The sequence below is a fragment of the Cavia porcellus genome, unplaced genomic scaffold (assembly GCF_034190915.1).
Source record: "Cavia porcellus strain 051 isolate PalLab524CR breed Dunkin Hartley unplaced genomic scaffold, mCavPor4.1 scaffold_5, whole genome shotgun sequence".
NCBI classification, from domain to species: domain Eukaryota; kingdom Metazoa; phylum Chordata; class Mammalia; order Rodentia; family Caviidae; genus Cavia; species Cavia porcellus.
In genome coordinates this window covers 86,184,281-86,205,553 of record NW_026947488.1, presented here as the reverse complement: position 1 = coordinate 86,205,553, position 21,273 = coordinate 86,184,281, and the positions used below count along the sequence as shown (strand labels likewise).

Sequence of the window (21,273 nt, the reverse complement as noted above, 5' to 3'; positions counted from 1 at the left end):
CTGTGCCCAGTGGCAAGTGAATAGATGGGAAGGAAGAAGCCAAACCCAGTTTCCTTTGTGGTGGAGAGAAAGCCATTGATTCATGACTTGGAGATGTGAGAATGTGAGATGAAGTCCAGGCAGTGAGCAACTGACAGATGCATTGGGAACAGAGGAAGTCACAACTGCTTCCCCTCGCTTGCTCCTCTACAAACGATCACCTTCCACTGAGGCAGCCAATGTCTGCAGAAAAGTTCACTGGAGCAAAGAGAAAGGAGTACCAGACATCGATTGTAGCTCTGAAGAGCCTATGCATCCCCAGCTAATGAAGGGACCGCAGTAGGGACCCAGGTCTTCTCATTCTTTTGTAGGGGAAGGGAGGCTGGGGTCCCTCACTGAGCACTGCAGAATGTTTTGTGGTACACTCTGCGGTTTCACAGCTGAGGAGCTGGAAAGGTGAACGGCCATGACAGAATGAGGGATGGTCTGGACATAGGCCTCACAGCTCTTCCCTTCCTTAAGATTGCTGAAATTAATTTGCTCAGAGTGTAGTTCTCACAGTTTCAAGACAGGAATAGCTGAAAACCTTTAATTATTTAAAGGTTAATTTGGTGTTCAAAGGTTAAATGATAATTCTTGTATGACCCCATGAATAGTAGGATGAGGAGGGAAATTGTACTTTCATTATTGGACTTTTTAAAAATATATGAGCCTTTCAGACTTTTTGCACGTTGTTTTTCTTTCCTTTAGTGAATCTTCCTATAAACAAAGCACCTTTTAAAAGGGCATTTTCATGTAGAAATGGATTTGCATATTTTTAGCCTTAAATCTGAAAGCAGGTAGAGTGGGTATTTATCCTTTTGTCTGCCAAACTACCTTCTTACTAGAAGTGTGCCCTTCTGAGAGCTTTCTCACCCACTGACTCCATACACAGTTAGTACAAGATGCCCTGTTGGTGCGAGGTGGCCCAGGCCTTGGAGATGTTCCCCTCTCCCAGGACCCCAGAGCCACAAAGACAGTGTGTCCAGCTGACACCACCTGTCACCGTTCACCTCAAACAATTTAGAATTTGTGCTAAGCAAGCCAGACTACATCTGGACATCGCCAGGAAGAGTAAGGAGCTATAAATCTGGGAACTTTTGGTATTAGCTTTTAAAAACAATTTTATTTTTTAGAGCAGTTTTAGGTACAGATCAAAGTTGAGTAGAAGGTAAGGACTTGTCCCATTATACTCTTTCTCTCCTACCTAGCTCCTTTTCTGCTTTGTTATACCCAACTCCAAGTCCAGCAATCTGGTGACTGACCTTCCAAAATTAAGATCCTAGGCTGTCTGCATTTTCTTTGGAATACTTAAAAAAAAATGGGATTACATATGTGCGTATGTATATACATAACTATATTTTATTGTCTTTAAATTCTACAGTGTCTCCTCCTACACTTTGTGAAAATCTTTGGGGGTGGATACTAATTTTTGAGTCATGCACACAAGAGTCTGCATAAATATATAGTTAATATAATTCATTACTTAATATTGATTTCAAAGCTGGGTAAAATTATGCTGTGTTCACAGTAAATATTTTTTATTATACATTTGTATGCCTCTCAAAAATGCCCTTGTTTTGAATCAGAGTTGGGCTTTCTTGTCCCAAAGGAGAGCAGCAATGTGATGGTATCCCCTCTCTCTTGCTTCTGTTATGTTCTGGTCTTGTCTTCTGACCATGAACGGATTTTCTCCCTTCTGTGTTTTCCAGCTCAAAAGCATACAGTTCCAGAACAGACACAAGAAAGAAAAATGAGTTTACTCAAAGAAAAAGAATAAGTGCGGGCTCACAAATTTAGTCATTTTAATGTATTTTATTTTTCTTTTAATCTTGTCACCAAGGGTGAATTTTTAGCTGTTAACTTTGTAGACAACATAGATTTTGTGACTGCATAGACACATTAGCCTCTACAATGCTACCTGTACCCCAGCACACATGGGAGGGCCTGGAGTGACACACCATGCATCTTGAGGGATCATGCACTGCCACACACTCCGAGCTCGGCTGTCCTGTCACTTCGCTTCACTGTCTCTTAGAGACACACATAGAATACTGAACTAAAACCTTTGAAGAGTACCAAGCATGAGGGAGTTTTGTAAAGGTTTTGTTGAACTTATCATGGGTGGTTTTGAGACCAACTTACAAGAAAATCTGATTGATTTGAGCAGTGTTTTTAACCTGTAATTTAGACCTGTGATTTAATAATACAATTTGGAGATTCCTAAAAGAAAGCATTGCTAATAGATTATGGATCCTGGTATTTTGTAAACAATCCTTTGTGATTTCTGAAGTAGGAAGAAAATGATGAAGGAATAATTTAATGGTGTTGAAATGGGTATAAATAAAAGCTCACTCCAAAAAAAAATCAGTTTCCAAATTCAGTAGTGTAAAAGATTAGAATTTTTGAGCTATGGTACCCTCATAAAAAATACTTCTTAATAAGGGTATATTTTTTCCTTCTTTCCCTTTCTCTCCCCATACTTTTCTCCTTTTCTGACTTAATGAGATATTCTCAGTTTCTTACCATTCACACTCTATTATGTGTAGGGAAAGAATTATTCTACGTCACTAGTCCTGTAAGGCTTTTGGAAAGATGGAGAGACAGGCATAGAATTTAGAAAAAAGGGTTCTGTGTTCTTAAAAAGTATGATACTTATGTTTATTTTTTTCCATACAGAAAATATGTCGCTGTTCTCTTGTTCCATTTTTTTGTTGTACTGAGGATTGTTGTCGTATTTCTTCAAAGTACAAAACTTAAAATTCCTTACCTAGATCTTGCAATGTGTAAAGTAGCAATGGGCACCAAATTAATGTTTTTTTTTTTTTTTAAATCTGGAAGTCCCCTATTTTTGTTAGAGGTTAATAATTGTATTTTTGAAATATGTTAATTTTCAATATAAGAAATTTTCTAGTTTATATACTCAGAAATACTGATTTTAAATATTCTATGTTCTCTTTTGTGGCATGAGACTGTTACACTATAGTCTCTAGGGGACAAACCTTTAAAAAATCTCAAAGGACTTTAATTAGACAATTTGTAATTTAAAATGTATTTGTGCAAAAATAAAGGTAGAACTAACCATGGTCAAGGAACTGGTTTGGGGGTTGTTGTGGGATACCCAGATGTCAAAACTATAAAACAGGTCATCAGAAATCTGGATTATTGGACCTTACCATGTACAGGTTAAATTGTCTCTCTGCTGGAGGAATACTACCCTCAAGGTAACTTTTGGAATTAATTGTTTAATGATTATTTTCTAGATTTTTCAGAATAATCATTCTTGTAGACTAACATTTTTCCTTTGGTTTTTGATTTCTTTTTCTTGGGGACTCGGGAATGTTGAATTGTTATTAAAATACATTTCAACTCTAAAACCTGTGTAAGTGCAATAAATCAAAATCATTTACTTCAGTAATTGAACACTAAGCTGAAAGACAGTGTGGCAGATGTTAATGTTTCAATGCAAAGACATATTTGAGAAAATTAAAGGCAAACACTGCTTTTCAGAATACAAGCATTTCCACTGTTGATATTTATTATTCCACTTTCTGAATGCATGTCTGGGATAAAAGGAAAATCAAAATGATAATATGTAAAGCCTGTTTAATTGTAGCCTTGGAGCCTAAATAATGTCCCAAGATGCTATATTTTCCCCACATAGCAGGATTTACCTTTTCATAATTACATTAAGCAGTCACCATCTTTCATTATATACATTAAGATGATGAGAATTTAAAATTTATATAACAGGCAACATTCTCTTGAGTTGGAGATGGCTAATAATCACTTCTACAGGATTCATTTTTAAAAAAATGAACAACACATTTTTGTTGCATTACAGGAAACAATATTAAATTTACACTGCAGTTCATTTTCATAAAGCTGTCTTGGGTACTCAGTGCTTCTACACTGGGATCTGAAAAATTACTGGTATGTTAAAACTCTCTTATTGTGCCTGTGACTAAGCTAGTAAGACTTCAGTTTTATTTGGCCACTCTAAAATGAAAGAATAATCACTTAGTTTATTTTAGTACCTTTTAAACTTTTAAAAATACGGCATTTCCTCCTTGAAAATGCAAAACTTCTTAAGGTAATGGGTAAAACCGTCTCTTGAAAGTGAATGAAGCATAGAACAGAAAAGATATTTAGGAAAGCGAAAAATGAGACTCTGGGGAAAAAAGTGGAGTATGACAGTAATTTTAGTGCCTTTCACTGTTAAAAAAAAAATACAAACTTCCTTTTTGGAGTCCTGGCTAATTTTCTGGGTAGTAACACTTGCCTTTTATTGATCTATGTGTAGGTTTTAAAATACACTATTAAGGGCTAGGGGTTTAGCTCAGTGACACAAACACCTGCCTAGCAAGTGCAAGGTCCTGAGTTTGATCCCCAGTACAAAAATTTTTTTTCACTATTAAATAGAGCCTATGTATAAGTAAAGGTCTAGTAATCCACATTTCTGATAACGTACTTTTATCTTTCATATCTGGCTATCCTACATCTATCTACCTCCACCCCAATTTCTTTATCTTTGCTTCTGTATAATCACATTTTGAATTATCAAGAAACTAAAAAAATTTTGAAATAATGCATGAACTCACATTAACTTGTGAACTACTTTATGACATGATGAGAGAACGTATGTGGCTGATACAGACCCTCTCTAGCACAGGCAGTGAGTGAACCAGACAGATTTTCTTCTCCCTCAACTCCCTCACCATCCCCTCCATTCCATCTGCCACCAGAGCCTGGAGAGGAACCTGCTTGTGCTAACAGCTAGGGGATGCTGGTCTTTAGAGGTTTTCAAAATTAATTTGGATTTGGCGAATGTCAGATGGGATTTATTCTGTGGTTAAATAATGCAGATTATGGGCCTTTTGGAATAAATGAACTTTGTCTGTAAACATAATCTATTTCCTTGCTTCATGCCAGCCTTTTGGTACAGTTCTGAACATCGAAAATGCCTGTGGTGATTTGTCCAAATGAACAGTTACTACATGTTATCCTCAAAGTCCTCAACTTGGGTTTATTAAAATGATGGTACAGTCCTACTACACACATAAAATGATCGCGATCAACCCTAGTTTAACAGTTTGCAGCTTAACAGAGGTAAGAAGAACAAATGCTAGACAAAGTAGTATTACAAATCAGGAAAAAGATTTTACATATTAAGAACATACTTAGAAACACACATCTAAAGAAAGTTTCATAGTACCAAGTGTCCCTCACTCTTTGCAGTCTGCCACCTAGCCTAAGAGATCTTGATTTTTAGTTTTTAGTATTTTAGATTGTGTCCAGAAGGCAGGCACATTGCTAGGCATATGAATGTAACTTTAAATTAATGTCTTGACTCTAAATTCACTCTACCACAATTTTTTATCTGTTATTTGGAAGTTATCCATCATAAACATCCAAAAAAATTGCTCAGGCTTGACAGGGATTGTTAGGAAACTATCATAGTCAAGTCTTACATTTTTGGCAAGTAATAACTTGCCAAACTTAACTACATACACAAAATATGAAAGGTAAGACTAGCATTTCACTGAATACGGAGAAAACAGAGGAAAGAGTAAATAAGTGTTAATAATTTGCATTCCCATTATTATACCACAGATTAAAGAATCTGGTTAAAATTTCAGAAGTGAGTGAAAACTATGCATTTTCCTGTTTTATTATTTCCTCTTTTTTATTATCACACAGTGATGAAACAAAAATATTTAGATAGAATTTGGGAAGCAGAGATAGAAGTTAAAAAGAAACTGAAAGGTTTTGTAATGAATGTGAGAACTGCCTGGCTATGGAAAAGTACTTCTTATTCACATGAGTGAAGGGAGATAATATTTATATAGAGTTTCAAGTACAATTGTTGGATTTTTGCTGTCAATGTGAGGCCACTGGTGGTCATATTAAATTCTATTTTTTTAAACACTGCTTCTATTACAAGTCAACTGCTTAAGTAAAACCTAGTGCTTCTAAGTTGCAAACTGTTATGCTACTACTAAGTCATGGTGGATGTGAAAAAAAAATATTTCAATATACCAGAAGTTCCCAAAGTGAGCTCTATGGAAACAGGAGTTCCTTGGACTGTTAGTAGGTGCTACTCAAAACATTTCTGTGGTCAAATTAATCTGGAAAACACTGAGCTAACACATTATGTGGTGTGTTTTCCTCTCCTCTGAAGGCTGTTTGAATACAGATTTCAAGGACCTTATATACACTTTCTAAGAATCTCTGACCTTGAGACCCGCCCCCGCTTTGGAAGAGAATCTTTGGAACTTGTGTTCTGTGGAACACACTTGGGGAACAAGGACTCTACCACTCCTGCAGTGTACAGGTGATTAGCTAAAACATTTAGATGCATTTAAGCCCCAGCATAGTATCTGTCCTGTCATTTTTTCAGAGCTGGATTAGGAATGCTGATGTGACATGCTAAGACAAGTTGGGATAGACTATGAAGGGACAGTCAGTCTAATGATAGGCCAAAAGGAGGAAAAAACTTTCTGAAATTACTAAAAATAAGTTTTATATAAATTATGTATTCTTACACATTCAAATGTACAATAAAATGTTGCCTTTTTTGAATTTAAATCTCCTATTGACATAGTTGCAAGAGAGTTAAATCGGCCAAAAATTCAAGGAGCAAAACACATCAAACAGAAGAGTATGCCTAGCAAAGGAAAAAGTCATCACTCCCTGTGTAAATTCTGCATGCATTTCCAGATATGCTAGTGATCCAGTCCAATAGTATTATTTGTCCCTAGAGTCACTTCGGATAGGATTGAAATGATGAGGCCGTCACTGCCATCCAATCCTGTTTGTCATTTGCACAAAATCATTACACTAGTATGGAATAAGGCATTTTAAATTATGCAGCTTGTATATGCTCCTCTACTGTATCAATAAATGTGCAATACTCTCGACACATACAACATTTAAGAGGCCAGTACCTTCCGTCTACAGCAAGAAACAATGCAGCCACTGGTTTCTAACAATGAGTACTTACAAAAAGACATATATTAGATTGAAGACTCAGTTAATTGTCTCAGGCAAGTGGGCCACATTTAAAAAAATGCAGGTCTTGGGATCTAGCTTTGGAACTTTCTATATAAGTAGTTTATTACTATTATTAAAGGACTGCAAATACAGTGGGAATTGAGAAAAATTTCCCTTAGAACCCTCCCTCCCATCCTATTTCAAAAGTACACTTTGCCAGTGGAGCAGCAGCAGAGCAGTATGTGATGAAGATCTGGGCTTGGCGTCTTGCGGGGATTGTAAGTGTGTACTTACTCCCAGCTTCCCACCCCAAAGTTTGGCACCAGGGAGACTATTGGCAATTCGAACTCAGACTAGCTAGGGAGTCTGGGCAGCCTCAGGTGACAATTCCAAAGCTGTTAGAAAAGCTTCACGTGCAAACCTGAAATCAAATTCTCTATCACCTACATTGAACCTTGATGAGCCTCTAGGGAAGGGGAGTAGCCAGTGTCCCACAGGGCAGCCCAGGACTGGGTAAGAAGAATCCAACAGCTGGAAAGAGCCAGGGAAAGATTGCCCCACAATACCGGGAAGGGAGCAGATACCTAACTAGTCATCAAGCTGCTAATATTTACCTAGAACGTCTATCTTTATAAAGTCTACAAGTCATATTAGAGAAAAAAGTATAAGATATACACTCTATTTGGTTAAAATTACAAATAAATTAATTCTATAAAGTAAAACTTACAAGATGCCCGTGGACCTCAGCTGGAAGTTATGTAACTTGTGTACTCAGCACTATGTTTGGAAACTTTGCTTGGCAAATAAAAACTAATTTCCTAATTTGGTAGCTTTTCTTTTTTTCAACTTCACCAAAATATTACTCTTTTTATTTTAGACATTAAAAATAATTTTGGAATTAAAACATGTCTTTCCTTTATTATGCTTTTTTGTGTTAAGTAAAAATAAAAAAGGAAAGCTGACTATGGACAGTAAAATGCTGGAAATTCAATTAGAAGGTGACTCTCCAGAATCAGAATGTCCTAAGTCTCCAGCAAACTCAGCCCCCTGGGCTGATGCAGCCACCATTACTGACCACTGCGACATCTGTGCCCCACAGTCCCCTTCTCACCCTCATGTGGGACACATGCATCCAGAGGTTCATTGTCTCTCAAGAGGCACGTGCTTAAATCTAAAATGGGTAGCAGTTGGTACTAAAACATTCTGTGGCTACAAAATCAATAACCGAGGTTCTAATTCTAATTCTGGAAAACACAGTATACAAAGTAAGCAAGTCTCTTGGGGAACCGTTATTAATTCTCATGCCATCAAAGAGAGGCAAATTCTTGGAAGAATCAAGACGGATTGTAGTCCTCAGCAGCACAAAGTAAAACCCATCAGTCTCCTGAGTCCTCTCCTGGAAACTGCTGTGGGAAACCCCTGCAGCTGAAGAAGAGAGAGGACATGGGACTATGGCAGGTGGTAGCTAGAGGCCAGGCCTTCCAGCGGGTCTGAGAACAAATGCCCCGTCAGCACAAAACCATCCCAGGAGGAGAGAGAGAGCAAGAATTTTGTCTGGATGTGTGAGCTGCCACCCAGCATTTTTTATGAATTAATGTAACTACTGAGGCTATAAACAAGGTGTCACTTGGTGGTAGGAAAGGAAGGGCGGTGAGAAAGTCAGGCTCTAGCTCAGCTCTGCCCACTTAGCAGTATGGGCTCTTTTCTTGCTTGGATTCCCAACCACCTTTGCTGCCACAGTGCACAAACTCCCCACCCGGGCTATGCAGGGCAGATGCGCAGTTACGGGCAGAGATTCCTCACCAAATACGAGAGGCCACTGCCTTTCCACTGGCGAGAAACATGTTCCTGCAATTCAACATCACATCTCAACTGCCGCAGCTGGGAACCATGCTGGTTTCAAGAAACACGCATGCAGTTCTAAGGGGCTGCTTCTTCCAAAACTGCTTCAAAGACATTTGACAGCTACAAGCTAGGGAGAGGGAAGCCGCTGGAAGACGAGGCTGGCACGCACTGCAGGGTAGAGATCTCACCAGCTCACTCCTCGCCCTTCCAAGGGGTGCCTTGAAACATTTGCTCCTGTTTTCCTCCATTCTGCCCTTCAGGATGGAAGGGAATATGGTGCTGTAATCTGTTGTTTGCGTTTCCCCAGTATGGTTTCTTGGTAAGACAAGATGGAAAGTCATGTCTGGTGGTGAAGTTAATAGCTGCCTATTCATACAGTCAAGAGTACACACAAGTGGAGTCATGCCTGACAGGGAGTAACACACACCGGTGTTACACAGGCTACTTAGCAATAATAAAGGGTGAGGGGAGGGTGATTTCTGCTGTGCAGACAGCTGTCACTGGTCTTCCATCTCCCTGCTCCCTCAGTCTCCAGGAGCGGCCCACAAGTAATAAAGCATCCCTCGCCTGCTTCTGGCGGCTGCTGAGTAGAGCGGGGTGGGCAGGACAGAGCATCCTAGCACCTCCCTGCCCTCAGCAGCGCGTGCTGCTGCATCAGCCCCCGACTCACAAATGACACGGTGGTGGCCTGTGTCCTGCAAGACAGCCCTGCCCTGCCCACCACGGCAGGGAGGACATGCACTGAGGGTGATGCCTGGAGAACCTGTAAGGGGTCTTAAAAAAAAAATCTTAAAAAAAGGAGAATCCACGGCACCTCTGCTGTTCACCTCGTGTGTGGATCTGTAACTATTTATGTATTTTGGACATGGGCAAAAGAGCTGGAAAACACAAAGGAAACTTTTTCCAGTCTGTCAACTACATTGGCCCGGGGGCATCCTCTGTTGATCACTGAATACACACCTAAAACCACCGGGGAGGGGGACTCTGTCTGGGATGGATGATCCTAAATACAATTCCCAACCTTTCACTACATTTAAAAGAGACCAGTGTGTCAAAGTCTTAGTCTGAGGCAGCCGAGACCCTGAGGGTTCACTGCTCTTCCATTTTGCTGCTATTCCTGAACTTTACCACCATGACTGTAATGTTATCAGGGCAACCTCTGTAAAATGACTGTAAAACTATGCTCTTGGCCCCAAAGTGAGGTTCATCCAACCGCTCCTTGATAAACCGAACCGCTTCTTCATTGCTGAAAGCATCCCACAGACCATCCGAAGCCAAAATCATGAACTCGGGCTGCAGCTTGTCCAGGTCAAAGGTCAGGATATCTGGATCTGGGATGACCACGTTGAGATTTTTCAGTGGGTAATCCCCCAAGGATCGAGACATGGCCAGGATCCCCTGGACCCTCCACGAGCCATTGAAACTGATGAAACCACCTGGAAAGGCAAAATGAGCCCATTAGCATGCGCAGCTGCTGTGTCCACACCTGTACAATCCAAGTGTCTACAAAGGCTGAGCTATTCGGTGTATGCCCGGCTATGGGCACCCCTTCACACCGTCACTGCCAGGACCAGGCAGCATTCTTGGGATTTGGTACCTGACCAACAATCCTCACGCCTTCATCCCTGGCACCACTGGAGCCTTCAAAAATATGTCGGTGAGAAAATGAAGGGTAGGAGAAAGGAGACAGCATCGGTGTTAGCAACGCCATGGAAGCTCAGCAACTGACAGCAGAGAGCAAGCACTAGGGTAAGCATTAGAGGGTGTGCTGAGTAATGCTGAAAGACAACAAAGACATCCCTGGAATTATGTAGCCTCAGGTTACCCTTGATGTGATGATATAGATTTAATAGATCCCCAAATAGAATTGAGATTAAAGGAAAACACATTTTAGTATGCTCATTAGAAGCTCAGATTATACCACTATACTAGGCATGGTGGCGCTGGCCTCTGTTCCCAGCACTCAGGTGGCCGGGGCAGGAGGATCCCTGTGAGTTCAAGACCATCATGTGCTGAAAAAGTGAGTTCAAGCCCAGCCTGTACTACATAGTGAGATCCTACCTCAAACAAAACAAACAAAACAGGATAAAAACAGCTCCTCCCATCCTAAAAAAAAGGCTCCGGTCAGACTGCCTGCATTTCATTTCTGATCAGTTCTGGCCCTATGTAACTTTGAATGAGACATTTTTTTCTCTGGGCCTTGGGCTCCCTAGCTGCAACACGGGAATAATGGCTACTCCACTATGTTGTCATGAGAGATAGAGTCATTATTTTATATAAATCATATAACAAAATGCATGAAGATAATATGCCCTCAATATTGTTATCCATTTTTTAAAAAGGAGTTGGAATCTTGTTCATTCACGTATTTGTCTGATAGTAAATACCTATTCTACAGGAGGCAATTTGCTGGTTATAAAGTTATTCAAAATACAACCTTTCTCTAAAGAAGGAGACAGGAGAGATAAGCTGCGTATATTAAGTGTTACAAGCACAAGGTTCTATTCTATCAGTGGAGACTAGTATTTGCTAAATGCTATGACAGAGGGGGGGATAGGTGGATGATTTATAGGTGCTGATGATCAGGAAAGAACAAATGTTAATGCTGGGCTTGGGATAACGGGTAGGACTTCTGTGGGCAGGGACACAAAACATTCTAGCTAGCAAGTGTGGCCCAGTGGGCAGGAGTCTGTGCTCTGGAATCACACAGTTCTGGGTTTGATTTTGGGCTCACCTCTCACTAGCTGTGGATCCTTAAACACAAGCTTCTCCAAGGTTCCAGATTTCTGGTTATAACATGAGGATAATATTATCATCCACATAAGATAGTTAAAGAAAAAAATGTATATAAAGCATCAGCACAGGCTCCTGGCACAGAGGGAGCACAAGTGAATGATGGTCAGTACTGATGCTCTTGTTCCTGGAAGGAGCATAAAGAGGCACAAGATCAATCTGTACAATATTTGGCCCAGACTGGTTGGGGCTTACTGTCATGCTAGGCAGGAGAGTGAGAGAAATGTCCTGAAACAAAGGCTGGGGTCAGAGACACAAACAAAGACAATAAAACTAACCAGTGTTCTTTAAGCTCTCCTATAAAATGCACACGTGTCCAAATTACATAAAAGAACAAAGCACATTAGGTGAACTTCCTTGAAGATGGTTTTCCAATTTGCTTCTACAAAGAATTACCATATGGTGGGGCAAAGGGGAGCGGGTGTGACAGAGAAAAGGGGACAGGATAGAATGGCAGTGATCTTTAGGAAGAGTTTGCCACTGTGCTAATGACATTTCCAGGTGTGTCATGGACACGTTCTTGCCTGTGCTTCAGCTCACAGCAGATCCCTGTGAGGACACAGTGCCTTCATAAAGAAGAAGCCACAGTATTTCACTCATACTGACTAGAGCTTATCAAAGCCAGAGATGCTGTGAAATAACTATTTGGTCCATCTTGTCAACAGAAAACCTGACAAGAGCTTTCAATCAAAATTATACTGCATCTTAAACAGCTACTGCAACAAGGGGCTGTAATAAAATCCAATACTTTCTGACTCAATAGTACAGGTCCCTCCTGTGAAAAGTCAAGAGTTCATTATGTTCACTTAATTTGCTCACTGGTAGGAAGCTGACCTGCAGAGCTTGCGAGCCATCTTCAGATCAATGCAGACCCAGGGGCCCGTGCTGGTCAGAAAGGAGTGCGCACGGGCAGGGTGCTCACTTCCTTGGGCAGCTGGTCTGTTGCTGGGCAAATCATGAGATCATCAGTCTCAGGGGTGAAGGGATTCTTCTCTTCCATGCATATAAATGAATCTCCCCAATCCAATTATGAAAATACAGTAACGAACTGATACTCCTTCTTGGAGTCTCTGGTCACACATCATCTTAATGAAGCTCACATAGATCATCCAATTTAAAACTGCAACTCTTAGCCGGGCATGATAGAACACACCTGTAATCCCAGCATTTGGGAGGCTGAGGCAGGAGGATCACTGCAAGTTCAAGACCAGCCTGGACTACAATGTAAGCTCAATGTAAGGCCAGTCTGAACTGCACAGTGAGACCCTGTCTCAAAAAAAACAAAAACCCTGCAACTCCTGACATGCCCCGCTCCTTGCTGCTTTATGTCACGACACAGCACTTTATAAAATACTCACTTTTACATTTTTTATTTTGGTTAATGTCTACTCTACTCCTATGCCAAGAGCAGAACACAGATTTCATGAGAGTGCCCCGTGTGATGGAGCACCTGTAGCCTGTAACCCCACCATTTAGGAGGCTGAGACAGGGGCATCGCTGTAAGTTCAAGGTTAGCCTGGGCTACACAGGGAGTTTAAGGCAGCCTCAACTACATAGTGAGGCCCTGTTTCAAAAAACCAAGAAAAAAAACCTCATGAGCACTTTTTTAGGGGAGGAGGCATGCTAAATGCTAAATAAATAAGGACCTGCTGAACTTGCTACGAAATATTTACCTATATCAGTCACCAAGTCAGTGGTGTGGAGATAGGCAAGACCAAATTCTGGCCTTCAAAGAGCTCACAGTCGGGAGGGCAAGACAGATAAGAGGGCCAAATACATGTCACCCTGTGACAGGTGGCCCGAGAGACCGCACAGGCTGCTGGGAAAGACAGAAAGGACCACGTACCCAGACAGGGAACTCCCAAGAGGACGCCCTGGAGTTGAACTGTCGGGACAAGTGACTCATCCCCTGAACAGTGGGAAGGGCACTTGCGAAGGCACAGAGGTGTCAAATGAGGATCAAATAAGGTTCGCATGGAAGGAAGTCGTGAAAACGGGCCGGAAGCAGGAGCTCAAAGACTGTAATAGCCTTTAAACTCCTCTGACCTTTAAAATGTCTGGCCATTAAAGGCCAAATTCTGTGACTACTTATCTGATAGGAGATGTTACAGAGCCAAGTCACAGCTACCTCAGTGACAGCCTCCGTAGCGACCAACTAATCACTGGGTAACTGAACATTTTTGCTCTAAGAGCTTCTCAGATAAGCGTCTTATCTACACAACAAGATGGCAGATGTTCACTGGAGATGGTCACACACTCACCAGCCCGCTTTATCCTCTTCCTTTCTTTCAGCTGGTAAGGCTTGTGATCATGAGATAGGGGAATGGCGTTTCCATCTTTATCACACAGGACACCTCGAGAGTCACCCACGTTGGCCACAGTGAGGTCTTTATCCGACAGGAGAGCAATCAGACAAGTTGTACCTGAAAAATGGAAGAGAGGGGCAGAATAGGAGGTCAGCAGTGCACTGAGGTTCACTGCTCGTCTTGGTTCCTTGATTTTCCTGTCATTAACTGCTCCTGCTGAGTGAGAATTTTACTCGAGATACTCAAAGAAATCAACTGTTCACTTTAACCACACTGATCAAATCTGACAGTCAATTTTCTTAAGCATGTTGAGTGCCACTGAAATAGGTTAGGATAAAATTATTCTCCTAAATCACTTTGCTACTCTTAATTTTAATGCACCATATTTAAAGGATTAGAAGAGAATCAGAAGCAGTTTGAAGCCTGGACATCTAGCACATATTTTCAGCTCCTCACGGTGCTGTGTGTTGAAAGTCCAGTTGGAAGTGTACTGGGTAGGGTGGTGCTGGATCCCTAGGAGGTGGCAGCGGAGAAGCCTGGGCCGCAGTGCCAGGGAAGGCTGTGTCTGTCTGCACTGCCTGATGGCAAAGACTGATGGCCAGAAACAGGCTGGCTCCAGATGTGACGGCGGCAGGCTATAATGCAGAAGCAGAAAAACCTAGAAGGGTAACAGAGGCAAGGTTTAGGTAGACAGAAGGCGGGATGCGGAGGTGGTCAGAGTCAGAGAGACTACAAGTATCACTCAGTCTCACTGGAAATAAGAGATAAAAGCAAATAGAGTTGAATAGTCTGGCCTACTTGGAACTCTTTCTTTTTCTACCTTTTCTCTTTCTCTCCTTTATCACGTAATGCTACTGTCGACAAGGAAATATCTGCAGCAATGTACAACTTATTCATCTCTTGTCTCAAACTGATAACTCCTTTACTTGTTAAAATTATTCAAGGGGCTGGAGACTTAGCTCAGTGACACAAGCACCTGCCTGGCAAGCATGAGGTCAAGAGTTTGATCCCTGGTACAAAAAAATTCATTAATTTGTTGCCATTAACATTTCTCCCCTCATTAAGAAGGCTATATTCTATAACAAGAAAGTAAAGTACATCCAGACAGCTTCTTAAGTCTCGGTAAAACAACAAAAAGACTGGATTCTTAAACCAAAGTAAAGAATATATATTGCTTTGCTATGATGCTTTAATTCTTTTTTAAAAATTTATTTTAAAGAGAAAAAGTGAAAATGAGTTTTGAAATAGGGTAGTAGGCAGTTACAACACTTGATATATTGCGTATTGGTGACTTGTAGTAGTTATTCAGAGTACAGGTCATTGGCATGATGCCTTGTATAAACAATATTAGCACAAAACATTCTTTTCAAGGAACAAACAGAAGCTAGATGTATAACTGCCTTCAGGAAGTTACCAAGAAGGGGAATAGTTGGATGGAATAGAAGAGCTAGACCTAGTGTTCTGAGGCATCTCCAAAGTGATCGCACCAGTCTACACTCCCACCAACAGTGCAGAAGAGTTTCTTTTTCTTCACAGCCTCACCAGCATGTGGTACTGGTTGATTTCTCGATGACAGCCATTCTTTCTGAAGTGAGATGGAATCTCGGTGTTGTTTTAATCTGCATCTCTTGAATGACCAGTGATGTTGAACATTTTTTCATATATTTATTTGGTGTTTCTACTTTTTCATCTGAGAAGTGTGTATTCACTTCAGATGCCCATTTTTGGATGAGTCTTTAAATTTAAAGATCTACTTTTTTTTGAATTCTTGGCATAGTTTGTAATAGCCAAATCTTGGAAACAAGATGAAAGGATAAGGAAGACTTTTTTTTTTAATACAGTGGAGTACTACTCTGCCATAAAGAAGTATAAGCTTGAGACATTTCTTGATAAATGCATGCACCTTGAGATCATGCTCTTAACTGAAATACCAGACACACAGGTTGCATGGTTTCTCTGGTGTGAGAACCAATAAGGTAAGGAAGGATTAAAATGTACAATGGATATTGGAAAACGGAAAGAAAATGTTCAAATGAGAAGGAGAACAAGGAAGGGGAGAGTGAGAAAGCAAAGAGGGATAAGAAAAAAGTATATAAGAAAGAAAAAAAACGGAAACCAAGCTTTTGTAAATAGAAGGGAAGAAGGATTGAAGGGAGGGAGCAGAATGGGGGAAAAGGAGAAAGATATATCATGTAAAAGTCCAGACTCCCCATGATGGAAGTTATTGTTATATATATTTATTTTTTTTTTTTTAAATAGAGTCTCATGTAGTTCAGGCTGGCCTTAAATTCATTCTGTAGCCAAGGCTTGTATTGAATTTGCAGTAATCCTCCTGCTTCAGCCTCCCAAGTGTTGGGATTATAGGCAATGTGCCACTATATCTGGCTTATGTATTATCTAAAATGTACCAATAAAATAAAAAATTTAAAAATATATAAAGGTTGTTATCAAGACCAAAAAGTTTAAATAATTAACAAATCAGTTATTACATTTCTATTTGAAAGCCTATTCTTAAGCCTACTTAACTGAAAACTGCCTGGAAAAGAAATGGAGACACAATTAACTAATACTGGTTAATTCAGGATGCCTAAAATAAAAGGCCCTGGTTGGCCCTGGTGGGTCTGGGAGGAGCACAACAAGAAGCCAATTCATCCTTCCTGTAAGCCTTGCAATCCACGCTGTGCCTAGGAAGAGAGAAGTCAGTTTTTCCTTCCCATGAATCAACTGGCGCAAAGGCTGTGAATTGCAAAGCTAAGCAATTGAGGTACATAAACCACCTAATGTTTGTATTGTTTGATTGACTTTGCAGGCCTAACGCTGGTGGTCTAGACAGCTACTAGGAGGATAACAGTATGCGATACAGCAAATATGGATTATTTCTGTCTTGTTTTTGAAATCCAGTATTGTTCTCACTGTTTTGTTTGTTCCAATTTACTCTTTTATTGATTGATTGATCTTTTTTGAGGCAAGGTTTCACTGTGTGTAGGCTGGTCTTGAACTCACTTCGTAGCTCAGGCTGGCCTGCAACTCATGGCAATCCTCCTGCCTCAGTCTCCTGAGTGCTAGGATTACACTTGTGTTTTGTTTTATTTAATGTTGTTTTCATTGATTTTATTCTGTTTTGTTTTAATTAATTTTACTATGCATGATGGTATGGACAACAAGATATATTATGGTAGCCATTATTTTCCTATTTTGAAGTTCTGTATTACCTTCACTGTTTTCTTTTGATTGACTTTATTCTGTTTTATTGTTAATTTTTATTTAAAATAAAACAAAAAGCCTTGAAAAAACAAGCAGGCAGGGGAGATTGACTCTAATCACAGGGTTATCAAAGAAAATTTATCACTTCTTTAAAAAAGAAGTTATCAGAATAAAATTGTAGCTAAGCAAGATGACACTGCCTGCAATCCAACCTACTTGGGAGGCTGAGGCAAGATTATCGTAAATTTGAGGCTAGCTTAGGTAACTTTAGCAAGACCATGCGGGGAGAGAGCCCAATATGAGGGTCAATCCCCAGTACAGCAGTAAACAAACAAACCAAACACACACACACACACATACACACACACACCTGGAAAACCAAAATACAAATGTAAAGACAAACACAGTTCAAGCAACTAGAAGCTACTGTTAGTTTTTGATATTGGCTTCACTTTGTTCTCAAGTATGAGGTATGAAAACAAAAAAGAGTGGGTAAACTCATCCAGTGCAATCCGAGCATAAATTCTCCCAGTAAGGCATATTCTTGGAGTTTGAAAGGTAAAATAGAAGCACTGCTTTATAGGATGCTACCCGCCATGTGGGCATGGTATCAGTCCTGGGCCGTGTCTCTGGGCCCTTCTCTCTCTCCATTCTCCTGGGCGTGCAGGTCCCTGCCTTCAGCTTCTGCACCTTTTAGGTGTATGTCTCCAGCCTGGCTGACACTCCTGAGGGCCATACCAGCGCCTGACAGGTGTTTCCTTCTGCCTCTACCGCAGGAGTTCAGGGAAAGGCTGTGGGGCTCTATGTGAGGGAAGGAAGTTGGCCCACCTCAGCCAGCGCAGCTCTGCACCCTACTACACTGTCATGCATGGTTTTTTTCCCCCTCCCAAAGAGGGTACAGGAACGGTTATTGTAGCTAGAAAAAATTTTAATTCTATCTGTGATTAAGAATTATTGAAGGGTTTTAAACAGGATAATACCAAAATGAGATTTGTGTTTTGAAACTTCATTCTATCAGTAATGTAGAAGACAGATAAACTGGAAGTCACTGGAACAGATAGAATAATGAGGATCCGAGTAAATGAAGTGAACGCAGAAACAGAAGGTAGTGGATAGGTTATACAATCAGAACGGGGAGGGCATAGTGAGTGAGGGGAAACCTTGTAATAGAACCTCTGTAACTAGATGGGAGAAACTGGGTGCTCTCTGGACAAGGGCTCAAGAGGATGCCTACCAGGGCCTTCTGAGAAAGGCTTTCTCTTTCACTAAGAGACAGAACAACAACAAAATGATTGCTTCTTTATGGGCTGTCACGTGCCTTGCAGACCAACACTGGCCTCGTGCTTCCCCAACTGTGGCAGCCATCGTGAAACCACTAATGGATGGGCTCAGAGTGCAGTAGGGAGCAAGGGATGGCGGGACAAAGGCTCAGAGGCTGAGGCTCTGAGGACAACAGGCAGCTGCGGAGTCAGCGTGGAGCCACCCTGTCCCGGTTCTGTAAGACAATAAACGTCTCCTCTGAGAAGTTTTGGAGTTAATTTATTGCTGCTGCTCCTGTAATAGCCTAATTGATTCAGGGGGCCAGCAGTCCTGCAGGGGGATCACCAGCAGGAGCGTCAGTGTGCCTGTGCTGCAGCGCTCACATGCTGTGTGACAGACCTACAGTCTACCATACGTGCTTTTGTCCAGAACAGAAATCTCACTGTTTCTGTTGTGAATTAAAATTCACTTCATGATGCCGATTTCAGAAACGTACTGTACCTCCTATGAGTAGCTTTACCCACTCCTTTTGATAGGAATGTGGGTTTTACATTTTTCTAATCTAAAAATGAGAGGCACAATGACAACAACTAATGGCAGGTTTCAGTGTTGGTGGGAGTGTTGCAGCTTCTGGCAAACTGGAGGGGCAGCAGCTCCTGAGCAATAAAAATGGAAATCCTGGTCCAGCGCGAGCAGCTTTCAAAATGAAGCTACTTTTATATAAACTCTCTGGATTTTTACATTGTGGCAAGTTTCATTCTATAAACCAGTGTGAGCCAAACAAAAGGTGACTGACTGTGGGGCAAACTGGGGCTGGCAGAGCTGTCTGAAAATGATTCTCCACCACACACCTGCGAATGACAGGAGTCGTGACAGTGAGTCTGCCATGTAAGTTACAGAATTTACTCTACATCATCCAATTTTCAAAACTCATGGGAACAGGAGGAATCATCACACCCATCCGATAAACACACACACGGGCTGCAGAGGTCTTGGGGATTTAAGGGCAGGTTCTGGTCATGTGACGGGGAGGGTGCGAGGACACCAGTGAGCTGTGGGTGACAGCTGAGGCAGATGCCTGCTCACCTCATGGCTGCTGAGCTGCCGGATGCTTGCACATCACTCATAATTTCATTTACATGTGTGGTTTATGACTCTTTAGCCCAATAGATGGAAAGTATCTTTCAGGGTCTGAACAATTGATACTCACTGCTGCAGCCACATAATAGCGTTCTGCACAATGTACAGACACATTAGGTGAGGGGATAAGGATTAAAAAAGGGTGGGCTTACTTTTTAATTTGTACGTTGGTATCCCACACACTCTAATTATGTAAATTTATGTGCTTTTATTTCCAAAAACATTGACAGAGTTATCTAAATGAGATCTGGAGCCCTTATGTTTGCTTCTATATTTTTCTGTATTAAGATGATTTTTTTTTTACTAGTTTAAGATTGAAACCCAGGGCTTCTCACATGTCCGGCAAGCACCTACCACAGAACTACACACCTAGTCCAAAACAGACAGTATTTAAAATCACAATGTATTTATAATGCTTCAGGAAAATATTCATTGAGCAAAACATACACAAGATATAAAACAGAAGAAAAGATTGAACCATTTTGGCCACTGAGAATAACACGGGGCAGATAGAAAAAGGCCCAGAGGAACAGAAGTGACAGTGATGACACTAGCACTTTCTGTAGCTCAGATTCAGAGTCAGACTCAGTCATCAGTGACTGTCTTAGTGTCACAGTGACGGCAGCTGAGCCTCCGCCACCCTTCTGGTCCACCTGTCTGCCTAGCCACATCTCTGAGTGGCACCCCTAATTCTTCCCGCACAAACGCTCCCCCTAGGTGTCAATCAACACCCATCACCCTTACTTCCTTGCATCCACTCCACCACCTCTGCCCTTCCTTTAGGTACACAACAATGACTTAGACATTAAGTCACGAGAATCCTTGTTTTCCTTACCACGTTTCTGTAAGTGAACAATACCACTTTTTTGTTATTGTTGGGGCAAAAGGCTAGATACGATGGAGAAAGCTGCACACCATCAGCACACTTTGTAATCCTTGCTTAAAAGTGTATTTGGGCACTCACCCATACAATGCCAGACTGCTCATACTTAGAGGAATTCCCTTTTGAGATATTAAATTTCTGGTAGGAGAATAAGGGAAACTGCTAGTTTAATTTTTTAAGAAAGAGAAAGAAATTAAGCAGAATGAAGATGGCGTAGCAAAGGGCAAAAAGGAGAAGAAATGGGGACAGAGAGAGAGATGCAGGTGCACAAGCATGGCACACACACGTGTGCACACGTGCACACACACACACACACACACACACACTCACACACCCCAAGGATTTCAGTGATGGCTACAATAGTCAAAGAGTCATTCATTACGCACAGCATAGGAGAATCAACACATTTATAGGATCAGGAAGAATAAAACGGTTTTATCTACTAACGATTTGACAATGAATGTTAGTTCAATAACATGATTTTAGGACTTCGGTGCATCAAGGTCTGATAAGTGACAGAAATCATACTGGTGTGCAACATATTGGAGAAACCTGTCACTAATGACAGTATCACACGGGGATGATAAGATCACTGTCAGCAGAAGATTCCAGCCCAAGCCACAACTAACTCTGTGACCAGTTAGTTCTGTCCTAAAATATAGATTGAACATCAGGTGGCTCTCAGATAAGAATTTTTGGTCTGCCACCCCCATCTGCATAATCTTCCTGTCCACCAAAGGTCAACCAACCTGCTTAGAACTTCTCATCTGTGTTTCTTCTAATAGTCAGTGCTATGGCACAGACTCATCAGGGATGATATCTGGTCCGGAA

At 41.1% G+C, this 21,273-nt stretch overlaps 1 protein-coding gene across 1 annotated transcript in view; it reads right to left on the bottom strand.

Moving 5' to 3' along the window:
• Nucleotides 1-1,813: 1,813 nt before the first annotated feature.
• Ppm1l (protein phosphatase, Mg2+/Mn2+ dependent 1L) overlaps nt 1,814-21,273 on the bottom strand; it is a 316,234-nt gene continuing 296,774 nt past the window's right edge. The window contains exons 3-4 of the mRNA XM_003476321.5: nt 13,911-14,072; nt 1,814-10,292 (exon numbers count right to left, since the gene is read on the bottom strand). Coding sequence (XP_003476369.1) covers nt 9,946-10,292; nt 13,911-14,072 — 509 coding nt within the window. The 3' untranslated portion in view covers nt 1,814-9,945. The remainder of the gene's footprint in view (nt 10,293-13,910; nt 14,073-21,273) is intronic.